Source organism: Sinocyclocheilus rhinocerous, unplaced genomic scaffold (assembly GCF_001515625.1).
Source record: "Sinocyclocheilus rhinocerous isolate Xijiao unplaced genomic scaffold, SAMN03320098_v1.1 scaffold444, whole genome shotgun sequence".
In the NCBI taxonomy this organism is placed as follows: Eukaryota; Metazoa; Chordata; class Actinopteri; order Cypriniformes; family Cyprinidae; genus Sinocyclocheilus; species Sinocyclocheilus rhinocerous.
In genome coordinates this window covers 1076899-1094745 of record NW_015645540.1, presented here as the reverse complement: position 1 = coordinate 1094745, position 17847 = coordinate 1076899, and the positions used below count along the sequence as shown (strand labels likewise).

General features: G+C 37.7%; 3 protein-coding genes across 3 annotated transcripts in view; 2 read left to right on the top strand and 1 right to left on the bottom strand.

The window, feature by feature from the left end:
* The window catches only part of LOC107706342 (protein arginine N-methyltransferase 5), a 13307-nt gene extending 5436 nt beyond the window's left edge, over positions 1-7871 (bottom strand). Inside the window, exons 1-11 of the mRNA XM_016510018.1 lie at positions 7616-7871; positions 6721-6839; positions 5730-5815; positions 5249-5383; positions 4237-4349; positions 3986-4035; positions 3724-3887; positions 3490-3651; positions 3309-3386; positions 2442-2500; positions 2205-2327 (exon numbers count right to left, since the gene is read on the bottom strand). Coding sequence (XP_016365504.1) covers positions 2205-2327; positions 2442-2500; positions 3309-3386; positions 3490-3651; positions 3724-3887; positions 3986-4035; positions 4237-4349; positions 5249-5383; positions 5730-5815; positions 6721-6839; positions 7616-7713 — 1187 coding nt within the window. The 5' untranslated portion in view covers positions 7714-7871. The remainder of the gene's footprint in view (positions 1-2204; positions 2328-2441; positions 2501-3308; positions 3387-3489; positions 3652-3723; positions 3888-3985; positions 4036-4236; positions 4350-5248; positions 5384-5729; positions 5816-6720; positions 6840-7615) is intronic.
* Positions 7872-9319: 1448 nt separating this feature from the next.
* On the top strand, positions 9320-11059 carry LOC107706316 (proteasome subunit beta type-11-like). The gene is made up of 2 exons (XM_016509980.1): positions 9320-10054; positions 10652-11059. Exons 1-2 carry the CDS (start codon positions 9320-9322, stop codon positions 11057-11059), a joined length of 1143 nt encoding a protein of 380 aa, XP_016365466.1.
* A 1252-nt stretch (positions 11060-12311) lies between these two features.
* LOC107706341 (proteasome subunit beta type-5-like) overlaps positions 12312-17847 on the top strand; it is a 16872-nt gene continuing 11336 nt past the window's right edge. The window contains exons 1-2 of the mRNA XM_016510017.1: positions 12312-12568; positions 14202-14508. Of these exons, the coding sequence (XP_016365503.1) occupies positions 12353-12568; positions 14202-14508 (523 nt within the window). The 5' untranslated portion in view covers positions 12312-12352. The remainder of the gene's footprint in view (positions 12569-14201; positions 14509-17847) is intronic.

Below are 17847 nucleotides of genomic sequence, written 5' to 3'. Positions count from 1 at the left end.
GTCTGAGATGTGCAGATCCTCTCAGTGTTATGATTATGATAATGTTTGGGCAGCCATAGATGTGTCATGACACAGCAGTAAGGAGCTGTTTCTACCTGATCTGACCCTACAGTGACCTGATGAGCTCAGCTTAGATTCAAGTCATAAGCACAGTTATTTTGGTCAGTATTGAGAGCATGATTATTTACCACCATTATTCACTGACTTTGGAGGCATGATGCATTTATTGAACTTTTTTAAATCGTGGATTTCCTTCAATGTAATTAAACAGAAAAAAAATATATAAAAATAAATATTTTTAATTTTAATTATATATAATACACACTCGCACACATTAAAAAAAATTATATAAAATAAAACAATATTTTAATCTCAATTATGTTGTTTTCATAAGCCAAAATCATAATGGAAAATAAAGTTGATTTAATCGCCCAGCCCTAGCTCAGGTTCAGTCATTTAGATGCTACTACATGCATATTTCAGATTATTTGAAATAACATGTTGGTTTTAAGTTCGTTAACGTTCCTGTTTGATTGTGTAAGTCAGCGCTGAACGTTCAACACGCATGTTTTACTTCCTAATCACAGAATGCAGAGCCTGAGCTTCTGTCTGACTTTAGATGCAAGCGTTTTCCACCCAGATGGTGAAACTAGTCACTCATACACTATATCTGCTTCTGTGCAAACTATATTAACCCTTGTGCTGCTGAAAATCCTTTACCAAAGTGGTGTTCTCAGTCAAAAATGAGCGGCGATTTAAAAATTGCTTGTAAAGCTCTCGTTATGCCATATTATCACCAAATCTTGGATTGTCAACTTCATTTCTTTCAGTTAGCTCAGTTTTTGAGAAAAAGCATTTGAAGACAAAACAATAGTTTAATTTTGAAAGAAAGTAGTGTAAAGTGCTGCACACTGTGTGTTTGTGGGTTTATAGAGTAACGGCTGATATCGTGATGTCTCATGTGCATCAGAGCAGGAGTAAAGAGCTCCGTGTCATTAGTATAGAGACAATTAAAGAATCGTTAGAGTTCAGTGCTGCTCAATGAGCACAGCAGGTCACAATCGTTCCAGGCCGTTTTGTGCTGGAAATAGCAGTCGCACCCGCTGTGATGTGCTTTAGCAAACATCGATGGAGTCCGACTGTTAGAAGATGTGAGGATCACGTCCATCCAGAGTAGAGATAACAGATTACAGATTACAGATACATATGAAGCAGCTACCGATGCGATGCGATACTATTACGATGCAGTGCGATCCGATTTCGATTCGATTCGATACAATGTGATACAATGCAATACGATGCATTGGGGGGAAAAACGATGCTATGCAATTCAGATAGTTTGCTTTTATTTCTTTGGTTCAGACAGATAGCCGTGTCAGGACATGCCTCGGTCTTCGTAGTGTTGTTGTGATGCGTCAGCAGCGCGCTTGAGAAACAGTTTAGAGAGGAGAAATCAAATAGATCACAGATTATTGGTCACTTTCTAAACAATAAAAGTATAGTGCATCCACTAGTAATTATATATAAATCTTTTTTTACCGATGCAAATAAGTTAGAAACGATGCATCGCGATACAAATGCCGACTTGTAGCCGATATACACTTTTTAAACCGATGCATCGCATCGTTAACTTTTTATGCCGATGCACCGAGCGAATCGGGGAATCTTCCCATCCCTAATATATACACACACACACATATATGTATATATAAATTCATATACTCTTTAAACGTTTGGGGTCAGTAAGATTTTTTAAAGAAATTACTTAAATAATTTTCAAATAAATGCTGTTGTTTCTACTGCTAATCTATTCATTCATCAATGAATACGGAATAAATAAGCACAACAGTTTTCAACATAAGAAATGTAATAAGAAGATGATAATCAGACAAAATGTTTCTTGTGCACCAAAATAGCATATTAGAATGATTTCTGAAGGATCATGTGACACTAAAGACTGGGGTAATGGCTGCTGAAAATTTAGCATTGCCATCACATGAATAAATTACATTTTCGAACATACTAAAATAGGAAAGTGTTTTTTAATTGAAAAAACACTTCACACAATTTTTGCTGTATTTTGGTGAGCATAAGAGACTTCTTTCAAAAACATTAAAAAATCTGCAATTATAGTATTGTATTATCAAGAAAAGGGGAAAAAAGGAGGAGGAAAAAAATTCACACTCCAACGTTAAGTTACTTACGTGACAACAGCATTTGGATTCTTCTCGACGGCATATACACGCAGTTTCCTCTTAGCCTGTTTTGCAGCGCGAAGCGAAGCGTTTACCAGTGGACCACGGCCTGCACCTAACACCATCAAAACCCTGAAAAGAAAACTCAGTGTTGACATAGTCTGCCAAGCAAACAGCATATCACTGCAATCTCTAGTTCATTAAGAACTGACAATGGGACACCTGGAAGTGTGTGGAGTCACTTACTGCACATTGGTTTCCATCTGTTCTTCAGGAACTCTGTCCAGCAGACATCTATATACAGCCTGTTGGGAAAGATAATTCACAATTTTTTTTGTTTTCTCAAGTGGTGGCTTTCCTTCACTACAGTGATGGGTATTGCTACACTACCATTTACTAGTTACGAGTCAGTAAGATGCTTTTATTTGATAAAAAATACAGTTAAAACAGCAATACTGTGAAATATTGTTACAATTTAAAGAACTGGTTTATATTTTAATATGCAATTTATTTATGTGATGGCAAAGATTAATACTCAGCAACCATTATGCCATTCTTCGGTGTGAAGTCTTCAATGATTTTGTGCTCAAGAAATATTTACTATCATTATATATATATTATTATCAAGGCTGTGCTGGTTAATTTTTTAGAATCCTTCAATGAATAAAAAGTACAGAACAGAATAAAACAGAGATTTTTGTACATGTAAGTCTTAACTGTCACTTTTGATCAATTTAATGTGTCCTTGCTGAATAGAAGTTAATTTCTTTTGGAGTAAAAAAATCTTACTGACCCCAAGCTCTTGAACAGTAATGTATATGAATCCTAAGGTGCTCAAACGCTTGCTTAAGTGTTTTTAACACATTTCTATGTGGTTGCTAGGGTATTTCCTAGCTAAATGAACAAATTAAATGCTAAATGAATAAATGTAAAAGAGAACCCCCAACACTGTCATATTGTGACCCCTAGATATGCCTCAGTTTCCCCCTTTTTGCCTATTTTACCATTTAACATAAGATTTAATGATGCAACAAACACCACCAATGAGCATAAATAACTGTTGACCAAATGATGATAGATTCTGCTTTCCATTAGCACATCATTTTAACTCACCTGTTGGTACTGTGAATATTTGATGGGATCCTTTTCGAAAACTTCATACGTCTGTGATTCCAAATTGTCCATTAAAGGCTGATAAAACAATTAGGCATCACATTAGCATAACTGAAACCAAAAGAATCAATTCTGTGCTGAAAAACTCACTAGGCAAACGTTTATCCTTTGACAGACAGACCTGTAGTGGTGACTGAAGGTAATCTTCATAGCCTTTGGCGAAGTGCTCATAGGCATTAGGCGCTGGACGGTTTTGATTGAGGTACTCCAGATACTGCAGGTACGAGCGCAAGTCTTTCTCATTGTGGCGGTTTTCCCCTGTGAAAATAAACTGAGCCTCCAGCTAGGGAGACCCCAGACTGTTAGATAACCTCCCTGAATAGAATGAATGTGACATAATATTGGTAACATTTACCTTGAAGAGGCGGAAGATGATTCGCTGGTGGGCTTTTGAAAGCACTGGAAACCCTTTTTTATTGGTTAGAAATATGCTGGTGGGGAGAATGGCTGCTTTGATTGGCTCTCCAAGCCACTTGTCGATCAACGTGTCAGATGGCAGGTCTGCTTCAATTTCAATAGCTTTACAAAGAAGAAAAAGATATAAAACTATTAGTATTCACCGCTTAATTTTTCATAGGCAATTATAAGCACTTCACTTTTGAGTTTTTTGCTCTTACCAAGGCATATCCTCTTGTTATAATCACAGAGTGTTCTGAATGAGTGCCACCTGAAGAGGAAAAAGGAAATTAAATGAACAGAGGCCAAAGATTGCTTTGTTTTCCATGTAGTTGAGTGAATTAATCACACAGTAGACCCAAATATGGACTAGGAGAGAAAAAAAACACTCATATTCATCCATGGGATGTTTTAATTAGATATTTAATATATTTATTTAATTGAACAAATAGCTTTATTTCAGCTCCCTCACCATGCCCAGGTCTTCTCATCATTGCTGCCATCATCCATTTGTTTAAATGACTCGTTCTCGATGAGATCTTCACGCGTGTCCTCGGGAGCTAACAGTGGAACGCGTATCCAAAACTATGTAATTAAAAACAAATCAACACTACAAATTAACTAATTAATTCCTAATCAACAAAGAAAGCAGCATTACAACCAATTGGAAAAAAAAGCAAATGGATTTGTTTGTGCTTGCACACTGATGCTTTACACGTGGCTTAGAATTTTAATTGAGTTGTACTGTATACTGTGCCCTTATTGGAACAGAGGTTGTGTCTTTGTATTTTGTACAAATGTTTCTAATAACTTACTTTCAAGTAAGCCAGCATGATAGAAAACACTACCACTTAAAAGTTTGGGGTCAGTAAGATTTTTGCAATGTTTTTGAAAGAAATCTCACAAAGGATGTATTAATTTAATCAAAAATACTGTAAAACAGTAATATTGTAAAGTATTATAATAATTTAAAATACCTTTTTTCATAATTTAAAATGTAACTTATTTCTGTGATGCAAATCTGAGTTTTCAGCAGCCATTACTCCAATCTTCAGTGTCACATGATCCTTCAGAAATCATTCTAATATGCTGATTTGCTGCTCAAGAAACATTTTTTTTTTACTATCAATGTTGAAAACAGTTGTGAAGCTTAATATTTTTGTGGAAATATATATTTTTAAAAATAATTAAGCACATTATTGCGTTAAAATGACAGCCCAATAAATTTTGCAAAAGGATCAGATCACTTCATCACTCCATGGATAATGCATATAGTATTATTTTAATTAATAGATGGACAGCAATTGAAAATGATAAACAGTCTACTCACACCACTAATTAAATTTCCATCAGCGAAAAAAGAAAAAAGGAAGCAGCAGGGATGAAGATTATGCGTAAATGTTAGGCCCTTGGTGTATAGATAAACAAATAATGGAGTGTTCTGAGCATATTTGTTTTCATTCTATGCTACAGATTGCCATTACCATGCAAGAGTGGTGTCCTGTGTGGATGTGGTTGAGCAGGATTCGAGCCAGGTTGGCACAGTGTGGACCCCTTAGGGGGATCATGAAAGCTGGCAGCCCCAGATAAGCACAGAAATTGAGCTCCTGTACCAGTGCCTGCAGCAAGGGCACAAAAGACATTAGAAGGAGTGATCACATCAAAATAAACAACAAATCGGAGCGGCTTCCTCTTTGTTGGGCAGATCTCCAATAAATGGCCCTCGTTTGCATCTGACTCTTGATTAAAGCTACAATGACACTGCAGAATGTTTATCAAAAGCACAACAGGGTCATTGCATCGTGTATGCATCATTTGTGACACAACAATAGGTAACAGCAAATTAATAATATCTGCCTATCAGATTAGACAAGGAATATATTTAAAGAATCTGAAGAGAAAAATAAGGACCTCAAATATATAGTTAATTACAAAATAATAATAAAGAAGACATTGTGAACGTACTGCTTCTGAATTCCTGCGTTCTGTGGTCAACTCTGAGTCTGTCTCAATCCAGGGTGACAGCTTTCCCACGATAAGAGTGTTCCAATCTAATAAAGAAAGAATGGACATCTTATTACAAAGATATAAAAAGATAAAAATAAACTTAATGAGGAAGTGACATTAAAGGGTCTTATCACACAATCTTTAATCATTATATTTTGTCCCCTGAGGTTCGTTTAAAAGCTAGTTAAGGTTTTTGTGGCAAAAATAGTCATGATTTAGGTTTCATAACCACTTTCCACTCTCTTTCTGACCCTTTTTTTCCGCATCTATTCTATCTATTCTTTAATAGATTGCTTTAAGTCTGTATTAGAATGTGAAGTGTGACTTTATAGCATTTTACTCTTATCATTAATTCTTCTGGCCTTAATACTATCTATTTGACTTCCTCTAAATGATCTCACCATCATGGGTGGGACAAGTTTCTGAATACCAAATAGTCATTATTGATGTGCAAACGTAGGGCTGCCATGTATTAGTAATTTTTTTTATCTATCTGACATCAGAAATACGCAGATGTTTTGCAGTTTTGCTTCAACAAAAACTCTTTTTGGACTAGGTAGGAAGTTTTTGAGTTCTGACAGTTCCAATATGTTCTATATCAGTGGTTCCCAAACCTGTCCTGGAGGACCCCCTGCCCTGCACATTTTGTATGTCTCCCTAATCAGACACACCCAATTTAGTTCTTGCAGTCTCTACTAACGAGCTAATGAGTGGAATCAGGTGTGTTAGATAAGGGAGACATACAAAAGGTGTAGGGCAGGGGGGCCTCCAGGACAGGTTTGGGAACCACTGTTCTATATGTTTTCAAAGTACATTGATCTATCACTTCAAAAGATCCAGAAAACTTTCTTATGACATGATCCCTTTAAACCTCAAAAACATTTTTTCCCCTCAACTCACAGTATTGGATGAGCGAATATTTAGATGCACAGATTTTCTTATATCTCACCTCTGCCACATAACAGCAGGTCAGAGCGTGTTTGGGCTCCGGGCCGTGACTTAGCAGGGTCCCGTTCATACTCCCTTCGGAACCGCGGGTGGAAAAGCGGCATGCACAGGAAATCAAAGCTATAGGACAGAATGATATGCATTTAGACAAACAGACCACACAAAGAAAACAGATACTGGTGGTATTTCAAGTAAATGCCAAAAGTCTACAATGTCATCAAAGGGGAGGGGTCTTCCAATTTTGTCTTAGACTTTATTGATCCTTGATTAGGAATCACTAAAGTACATATTTTTAATTCAGAAACACCAAGCTTGTGTGGCATTACAAAACAAAAAGCGTATAAATACAGTGATAAATCATTTATAATACTATGATTTAGATTTTATTTAGCTGTCAAATGATCAGCCTCTCCCTTCAGGCTCACAATCCCCATCAGTCAATGAGGCCAGATCTTTAAATATAATGCATGCATCTCTAATCGCCTCCACTTTGAATAATAACTGAACAGATGTAAATTGTAATACGTCTGTATTCAGTAATAATTCTGCAACAATTTTTGTGCTGGAAAACGAACATGTCTCATCAACAAGACTGAATGAATCCACTCAAAAACATAAATATTAAGACGAACCAATAAAAAAATATAAACATCTATTCTGCAGGTGTTATAAAGGTTTCAAAAGAAATCCGAATGTTATTGCCGAAAACTGGTGTGCAAACGCATGTGTGAGTTAAAAGCAAACCTGAAGAAGCCGCTAACAGCTAGCACATGCTCATGTGCATCACGTGCAGCGACCTAGCCGAGCCAACTTCAAACTGAGCACACTTCACTTCATTTAGCCACAACGCTGATATAATTTGCCTGGTTACTGCGCCGAAAGCTCCCTTCGCTTACCCTAATTTGGCGACCGCCGCGAGGGTATCCGCCACTTCGGGAACACAACTCAAATCTCTCCCGCAGGAGACCCTGCTACCTGCACTGCCAGACGCCATCGTTAGGAGACGGGATGGGAGGGAAAATGAAACTGAGACAGGACTATAGAGAAACTGACGACATTTTGGTTCAATACAAGACTGCTTGCATTTTAGCAGCAAATGGGGGATAGATCCAAAATGGCGATTTCCTGAAACGCAGTTTCTCTTTCTCGTACCACCCTCTCGCGAGACTTTAGAACGAGATCAGACTACGTTATTCGTCCAATTCAATGCATATTGTACGCAGTATTATTATTATTTTTGTTAAATAAACAAAACCACTGGTAAATAAAACGCACCTTAGTATCGATATTTTTTGTTTGAGTATCGATACTTTCGATACTCGCGTCAGTGTCGATATATCGATACTTCGGATCGATACGCCCATCCCTACTACGGGGGCAGACGTGATGCTGCAGAAAACCCAAAGAGATGATGGGCTCACTGACGAAGTCGAATTTGCTCCAATAACTTTGAGAGAACGTTTAATTAGTTTTAAGGGGTTGAGTCGTTTATGTAATAAGCAGCTTGTTTTTGATACAACAGGATCATTCATTATGGACTGAGTAGCGATATCCACGGCAACGAATTATTTTAATTAAACTGAGCTCTTCTTATTTCCAGATTAAACCTGTGTGCCAAAAGGATTTTGCCCGGGAATTTTACAAATAATATTTGAAGGCTTTACTGTTGCCTGAAGTAGAATAGATATCCAAAACAGATTGAATTAGTTGCTCACATCTCTTACCCCAGCCACAAAATATCAGAACCAAATCACAAGAAATCACTTATCACTTAGATTTAAATACATTTATTAATAAATCTGATTCTGCAACATTGAATTGAAAGCTTTCAGTTTTATGACAGTCAACCATTGTTTGTGTATATCATAAAATTAAAACTGAAATAGAAATAAAAACACAATTCTCAGAGTGTATTCTATGTATTCAAATTTTAAAGACATGCCTCTTGTCCAGTGTGCCACCCTCTTTACACACTGTTTTGCTAATGGCTCCTGGTCGGAGGAAATAATTTATGAATCAAAACCACAAACAATCTTAAAACGTGCTGTTAAACCATGGTATCACCAAAATACTTTATTATTGTAATCAAATATTTGTAAATCATGAAAAAAGATTTAGGGAAATGGCAATACTCACCTGCATAAAAAAAAGCATTGTAAAAAACATTTAATCAAACCATTAAATAGTTTCATACACAGTTCGTTTGAATTTAGTGTTGTAATCCATATGGTTTATTTCACTATAAACCTTTTTGAAAATATTTCGTGAGGTTTGCATTTTAGTCCTTGTGTGTGTGTGTGTGTGGAAAAACAGACTGAGCACATTACACTCTCATCTCAGCATTTTCATGATTATGTTTGAAGAGTCGCTTCACTGTTGTGCCTCAGTGGTGACCACAGAAGCATATCAGGTATAGCCTAGTGTAGCAAAGATTTTTGCTGAGACATCACATGTGTATGTATGTGTGTGGGTGTGAATACTCTCCACTTCATATAAATCCTTGGCCTTAGAGCAGTCTTTTTTGTAAGTACGACTTCCATGGCTTCCAAGGCTCAACTCTGCACCAAATTTCTAGCCATTATCTCACTATAAATGGAAAAATGGCTCTTCAGGATGTTTGTGGTTTCCTGGAGACTCTTGATGACATCAGCCCATGCACTTACCTACCAAACGAGATGGGATACATGCGGAGGACACCGTTTGAGTTTGACAGAGATAGTGCTTTTCATTTTCTTCCCCCCCCTCAGCAGTGCAGCAGAAAAAACAGAGCACCAACTCTTTTCTCTTCAACTTTCTCCAGTCTGTCACCTCATCAACAACCCTTTCAGCTATCCCATGGTACCACAACTTTGGGTTTTATATTTCAGGATGGCGTGATAGCTGCTGCAGACACTCGCGCCAGCTGTAAAGGTCTAATTTGCTGCCCGATAAGTCAAAAGATTATGCCTATCCACTCTCACCTGGTGGTCAACACCTCGGGCAGCGGTGCCGATTGTATGCTGTGGGAACGGATTCTTACCCGTGAGATGAGGCTTTACCAGCTTCGCCATCGCAAGAGACTAAGCGTCAATGGGGCTGCAAAACTGCTCTCCATGATGCTTCATCCATTCAAAGGCACTAATGTGTGTGTGGCAGCTACTCTATGTGGATGGGATGGAGAAGAAACTCAAGAAACACTGCAGTCCTGCATGGAAATCGCAGATGTTAAGAAAGCAGTGGAACAGGATAGCAATGTATCCGCAATTTCAGATGAATCTGCTCAAGGTAGTGTGAAAATGGCCTCTATAAATGAGCAGGACGAGATCTCGAAGGACACTCAAGCACTGAATCCAACTGTGTCAGATCAAAATACAAAAAACGTTCAGTCTACTTTTGGAGGACGGTCTGGTCCCAGGGTGTGCTATGTTTGCAGTGATGGCCTGCAACTGAAAGGAGAGATAATATCAGTGGGCTCAGGGTCACCCTATGCGTACGCTGTGCTTGATGATGGTTGGAGATGGGGAATGACTGTGGATGAGGCAGTGGCACTGGCTCGGGAGGCTGTTTTCAGAGCCACTCACTGGGACGCCTACTCTGGGAATAATGTAGACCTTTTCCACATCACTGCCCATGGCTGGCGACGCAGACTAAGCGTCAATGGGGCTGCAAAACTGCTCTCCATGATGCTTCATCCATTCAAAGGCACTAATGTGTGTGTGGCAGCTACTCTATGTGGATGGGATGGAGAAGAAACTCAAGAAACACTGCAGTCCTGCATGGAAATCGCAGATGTTAAGAAAGCAGTGGAACAGGATAGCAATGTATCCGCAATTTCAGATGAATCTGCTCAAGGTAGTGTGAAAATGGCCTCTATAAATGAGCAGGACGAGATCTCGAAGGACACTCAAGCACTGAATCCAACTGTGTCAGATCAAAATACAAAAAACGTTCAGTCTACTTTTGGAGGACGGTCTGGTCCCAGGGTGTGCTATGTTTGCAGTGATGGCCTGCAACTGAAAGGAGAGATAATATCAGTGGGCTCAGGGTCACCCTATGCGTACGCTGTGCTTGATGATGGTTGGAGATGGGGAATGACTGTGGATGAGGCAGTGGCACTGGCTCGGGAGGCTGTTTTCAGAGCCACTCACTGGGACGCCTACTCTGGGAATAATGTAGACCTTTTCCACATCACTGCCCATGGCTGGCGACGCAGAGACAGAGAAGATCTGAAGGAGGAGTACTACAGAGAGAGGGAGAGAGAGAAGAAGAAGATCAAGGAGAGGGAGAAAGAGAGACAGAAAAGAGAGGGGGATGAGCTGGTTGAAGGGGAAGGTGATATATATTCAGTACACTGTGGATAGGGACACAAACTGTGGAAATACAAAAAGACATGGATGGAATGTGTATGTGATGGACAGAAATAGCAGTTGTGTGAGTAGAACAATGTCAGGCAGTTCACTTGATAGCACAGATAAAAAGAATCCACAATGCACAGGAAAATAAAACAAGTTCTCATAAACTCTTTGTATTTCAACCAAAAAATAAAATAGTTATCAATACACTGCATTTTTTTCAGATAAACAATTGTAACCACAAACACATTGGATTTAACTTGATATTGTAGCTAAGCACCAAGAATGGATTGATTTTGTATTTTAAATCAATATTATTCCACTTTAAAAAACAAATCTAGTCAACAAATTTAGTCCATGTACAATAATTGACAATGTAGCCTAAATGTGCAATAAATGTTGCCTTGTAAGTTAATGTGTGACTCAGCAATATTTTGATAAATCAATGAAACAACGGATTTAAAAAAAAGTCTAAACATTTGGATAAATAAGATAAAAAGAATCAACAATTTGATAATAAAAAAAGATCAAAAGATCATAAAAAGGCCAAACAAACAAACCCATTCAGATTTATGATCTGTCTAATCCTTGGAGACCCATTGATACTAATGATACTTTTTTTCTCTCTCATTGAAAGTGTTTGTGGGAAGCCATAGGCCTCTCTCTCTCTCTCTCTCTCTCTCTCTATATATATATATATGTATATATATATATATATATGTATATATAGTTTTGTAAAATTATTAAATGTCAAATTGTTAAAGACTGCATTTGTTGACACTATAATGTTGTCAGTGTAAGTGCTTGTTGCGTAACTTTATTAAGCTGTGACTTTCAATGTACTTTTTTCAAGTCAAAAACTGTCACTATGACACATTACAGAGTGTCAGCCACTTGTATGACTAGTTTAGGCTTATTTAGTAAAAAGTACTGTTTAATTGCTTTAAAGGGGTCATATGATGCGATTTCTCTTTGGAGTGTTACAAGCTAAGGAGGGGGCTTTGTAGAAAACGAAGCGTTTGAGAGAGGCGGGGCATAGAGGACCTACAATAATGTACAGTATTTGAAAAATAATGTGTTTTTTTAACATTAAAGCATGTCAACATATTCTGTTACACCAAATACACAAAATAATGATCTTTAAAAAAGCATCATATGACCCCTTTAAACAAGAGTCCCGCTAGCGGCGCTACTGTCGGTCATCCTAGGCGTTAGATGGCGATGCGGTGCCCATAAACTTTTGCAACTTCAGCATGTAACATACAAGAAGCAGAACGCTGCTTCTGGTCAATTATCCGAAACATGGCGCTGTCTAGTGTACTGCGGAGTGAGTCTGCGGATTTTGCAGATCGCTTTAACCAGCCCTTTGCACACGGTTGTGGCCTTAACCAGACGGATCTCGGCTTTGGAGCAGCACTGGATGAAAGTCTGAACTTCGCTGTGAAACCGCTGGATGAAGGGGATGAACCGGAGAGAAAAATCGAGTTTCTTCACGGCACGACCACCTTAGCATTCAAAGTGAGTTCGTTTAGCCAGCAGCTTAACTGCATCTTGCCAGTTTAAAAAACTGTTTACTCCACCTTACAATCAATATCGTCATATCCTAATAATTATGCCACATTCAGAAGCGTGTGCTTTTATAAAACTAACGTTACCTAAATGTTTATGCAATGTGTGTAATGAATAGAAAAAGGCTGAATGGAAAACTGACTAGAGCAAGAGCCTTTTTAGTTACTCACAAACGCTAAGTACGCCAGTGTTTCCTCATTTAACTGGTTTATTTACTCACGTAGTACTTTTGACAAGTTTTTATTGTATGAAGAGTGATATGCACTGATGAATGGATTAAATGAAGTGGTTTTGTCTATGACTCCTCAATGGCAGCGCCCCATTCGTTTCAGACGGTGGTAAAGTTAGTTTGACGTTTGACATTCATAATGTCACGTAGTTAAATTGTTTAATTAATTTAAATGGTTATTTTTTATTTTTTTAATTCCTAGAAATTAAGCCTTGTGCAACATAAAGGGCATATATTTATGTCTATCTGAGTTAGTTTGGGCTCAAAACATAAAAGCCGCAAAGAATTTAATTGGCAAAAAACCCGAATATCTAATGAATGTCAAACGTCAAACTAACTTTACCGCCGTTCATTTCAGTCACAGTAACCGCAAACTTGTGTCATAAACAGAATTAAAACGTGTTTATAGTGCTGCGAATTCTGTAAAAGTCTGTATGAAAGTTTAAATGTGGGCTGATTACAGTATGAATTCATACAGACTTCAGCTTTGCTCCAGAATGGCAAAGTTAAGATATATATATATATATATATATATATATGACAGATAATGACACAGCAAAATGTGCTTTTTCATTGTGGCCTATTAGTGTCCAGTTGTTGCTTGTTCGTAAGTTGATGATCTTGTCAGAATCTTATGCAGAGAGAAATTACACGTTTAATATACTTTTTAATTATAGTAAATACATTTATTAGTAGATTAGAACTGGGTTCCTGTTACTGACAAATGTGTTATATAATCACGACTCTGTAGCCAAACTGTTTACATGTTAAAACTGTTAAGATTTACTCTAACTGCCAGTTTATTGTCTTCAGTGGCATAATGTATATTCATTTGAGTGATTGGCACTAAATTGCTTTTTGAGTTAATAGATTATTCCCAAGCATGTGCTAGTCTAATGGTTAAAACAAACAAATTATGACTTGTTAATTTCATCAAGTGTCATTCTGTGTATTTTAAGTCAACAATATTATCCCAGATAATAGTGACGTGAAAAACAGCAGACAGGACAGTATAATTCTGTTTTAGGTTTTTAAGAGAATTCCTACAATTTTATTTATTTATTTATTTTTTGCTGCATTAAGACAAATGTCTGTAAATGGCAACTTTTGAATGGTTCTCAATAAACAAAGATGCTTTATAGGACCAGATGGATTAGTTTCATAATCTACCAGCTAATTGTACCACACTGTACCAAGCCTTGACTACTTAGTTAATTTTTAGATTAAAAGACATTATACATCAGCATTTTGTCATTTTCCGTAGTACCAATAGTAATAAAATGTAAAAAGTTGTCTTTTCTCCATTAATATTAAGTTTGCAAGCTTCACCCTCTTATTTCTGTCATCTCTCAGTTTCAGCATGGCGTCATTGTGGCTGTGGATTCCAGAGCGACAGCCGGGTCCTACATCGCTTCACAGACAGTGAAGAAGGTGATTGAAATCAACCCGTACCTGCTCGGCACCATGGCCGGAGGAGCCGCAGACTGCAGCTTCTGGGAGCGTCTGCTGGCTAGGCAGTGCCGCATCTACGAGCTGCGCAACAAAGAGCGCATTTCTGTAGCAGCTGCCTCCAAGCTACTGGCTAACATGGTGTATCAGTACAAAGGCATGGGCCTCAGCATGGGCACGATGGTCTGCGGCTGGGACAAAAGAGGACCAGGTAAATATCTTATGCTTTTGTTAAGCGGACAGTTCATCCAAAAATGAAAATTCGCTCATGATTTACTCACCCCTCAAGTTGTTCCAAACCTGAATGAGTTTCTTTATTCTGCTAAACACAAAAGAAGATGTTTTGATAGATATTGGTAACCAAACTATTGATGGTAGTCATTGACCTCCATATTTTTTTCCTCCATACTATGGTAGTCAGTGGCTACCGTCAACTGTTTGGTTATTAACAATAACATTCTTCAAAATATCTTTTTTTTTTTTAATGATCAACAAAAGGAAGAAACTCATACATGTTTCCTTTATCCCTTTAAGTGGATTAAAACTTGATTAGACAAAGTTCTTCTAATTGGTCAGAAGCATTTTTGGGCCTTGTTGCATTTGGCCACATATATAATTTACATAAAACATAAAACATGCTGGTAAAATATTAACATAATTGCTTTAGTACTAAGCTTCTTATAATAATTTATATAATGCTTACATAATATATAATATGTACAGATGTGTTATTATATATGTATATATATTATTATATATAGTAAAATATAATAGAAATGTATATTGTAATTTATGTTAATATAATTGATTTAGTACTGCTTATGTATTTTTTTAAAAATTATTTTTGGAACTGCCGGTAATAATGCTTTGATATTATGATTTTTTTTATTAATCATATTATTATGATTTCTAGGAAAATAAAATAATTAACTTTAACATTATCGTAAATATTACAATTAAAATGCTAATTACATATTTCATAATGCTATTTACAATAATATTTGCTTTTAATTAAAGGTGTTTTTCTGCTTTAAATTCCTTTCTACTTCCATCAAAAGCGTTGATCAGAAACATTCCAGCTGTAATCTGTCTGCATCTGCAATAGCTTTGTGATGTAAAAGACGGTCAGTAGGGACCTTTCTTTTCTTTTTTGCCATTTATGTTTTGACTGATTGCTGCAGTTGGCATGGGGACAAATTATGTGATTATTTTCTCTGCTGATTTGACCCTGCCTTTCTGCTGAAATAGCTTTGTAAAAATAGCTCTATCACCATAATTTCCTGCCAGTCTCCACTCTCCAGCAGTTTTAATGGTTTTAACTTGTTTTAATGTGCAGCACCATGATTTGTTTTTTTTAGATGAATCACAAACTTGCACATTAATGGACTCTCAAGACCTTTGCTTTTCTAGACCATGATTGATATCCATTTTTCTTAATTGGACATTGCATTTAGATCTGTAAGAGGCTTTTAATCTAATGGCCTTAATGGTGAGCTCTGCCCATTTTAAGTTCATTTTGTTTCTTCCTAACATGAGGTGTGCAAGCCTAAATGAAGCAAAACTGACTGAGAAAGATGAAGATAAATTACTGCTACAAAATGTGGTTCATACCATAAGCATGAGTGTGCAAACCAGGAAGTTGTTTTAGACAGTACCACCAGATGGCAACATAGCGCTCTCTGATAGTGATGCATCCCTCAATTGCAGACACTGGGTTGCTGTAACCGCTCTACATCACGGGCGATGTGTTTAAAGAGGCCCTGCACAGTGACACAGTAATGGGAAATCAATATGCCGGTGACTGTGGGCCAGGAGGGAGCAACACCATGATGGACGTGGCTCTCAGCCAGGGCAATCGGGTCGCATGCAAAATCCCATCAGCTCAATCAATTGGGGTTTATGCGGTGACACAGGCTAGCGTTGTCCCCAAAAAACAAAAAAAACAACCTTTGCCTAGCAGGCAAACAAAAGTGTGTGGTAAATCTTCCAATCAATTTTGCAAGTAATGATTGCTGTTAGAAGTTCAATTGCAGCACTGGCTGTTACAATGCGTTGTGATTCAATAGAGAGGTAAATGTTGTGCAAATTAAATCAATCTTTATTAAATGGACCACATTTACTCTGTTAACAATGTCTGGCACCCTTATTCCTGTGATAAAGTGTCTATTTGTGTTGAGGAATAAATTTGATTAAAGAAACTGAGATGGTTCTGACAAAGATGGTAATAATACAGTTTAATGCAGTGCAGCTTCTGTTGAGACCACCTTCGATGCTTCCGAGTTTTAGTCTGTGTGGTGTTTAGGGCTGTTCTACAGATGCATTCTCTCTTTGCTGGTTGAGTTATGTACTCTGGTATCAAAATTTGTGTCAAGTGATCTGATAACAAGTGGACAGAGCCAAATTCATGTAATTGTGGTCCAGTTTGCGATTCGATCACAGTGCAGTCCAAATGTTCTACTCTGAGGCGGTTAGCAGTTAAGCATTTAGCTAAACCAACAGTGTAAACATCATATGAAAATTTTTAAAAACTATTGAAAATTAGAAATGTTGCTATAAACTGAAATAAAATAAGTACTAAAATTACTAATAATAACTGGATAAATAAAACGCATAGCAAAATTGTTCAAACCTAAACTAAAAGTAAAAATGAAAACGTAAATATGCTAAAATAACACTGTTGCCAGATTGCATGATATGAAGTGGTTATATGTGACCCTGGACCACAAAACCAGTCTTAAAGGGGTCATATGATGCGATTTCAATTTTTCCTTTCTCTTTGGAGTGTTACAAGCTCTTGGTGCATAAAGAAGATCTGTAAAGTTGCAAAGACTAAAGTCTCAAATCCAAAGAGATATTCTTTATAAAAGTTAAGAGTCAGCCACACCTACCTAAAACGGCTCGTTCTAACACGCCCCAACATACCTACGTCGCTCTGTGGGAAGATTTGCATAACGCCGCCCAAATGCTCACGCAAAGAAAGAAGGCGTAACTTTATTGTTGCCGCCGCCGCCGCCATGTCCTGAAGACGCTGTGTGCTTCGTTGTGAAAGCGAAACTACTTTGTTTGACCTTCCAAAAGAGGACGATATCTGCTTCGTCATGCCTGGAGCTGATCCGTGCTGGTAACTGAGGAAATACATCAACATCGCGCTGTGCATCGCCGGATCGGCTTTCACCGTGGAAGAAGCGGAGTCCAGCCCGGGGTCGTCACATGTGAAATTTTAATAAATTTAATACATTTATTGCAATTTAATAAATTGCCGCAATCCGCAAGCCGTTCTCTAGCCCGCCGGCCGCCACTCACTCTAGCCCGCCGTGTGTTTCATTGTGAAACTGAAACTACTTTGTTTGGCCTTCCAAAAGAGGACACGACTAGAAATCAGTGGTTAAGTTGTATTTACAACACTGTTCCAGAACACTTCAACCCAAATATCCAGATGTGTGCAGCACATTTTATGGAGGACCGCGTCGCTTCCATTATGAGCGCGCCTGCCGTGCGTCTACATTTGAAATAACGAACTTGAGCGTGCAAAAGACGCGATATGTGAATG

Excerpts from the sequence above, each read along its gene's own strand:
- LOC107706316 (XM_016509980.1), top strand. The coding sequence starts at position 9,320 with ATGGCTCTTCAGGATGTTTGTGGTTTCCTGGAGACTCTTGATGACATC. Across the intron at positions 10,055-10,651 it reads CTCAAGCACTGAATCCAACT|TCTACTTTTGGAGGACGGTC; the intron begins GTGTCAGATCAA and ends AAAAACGTTCAG.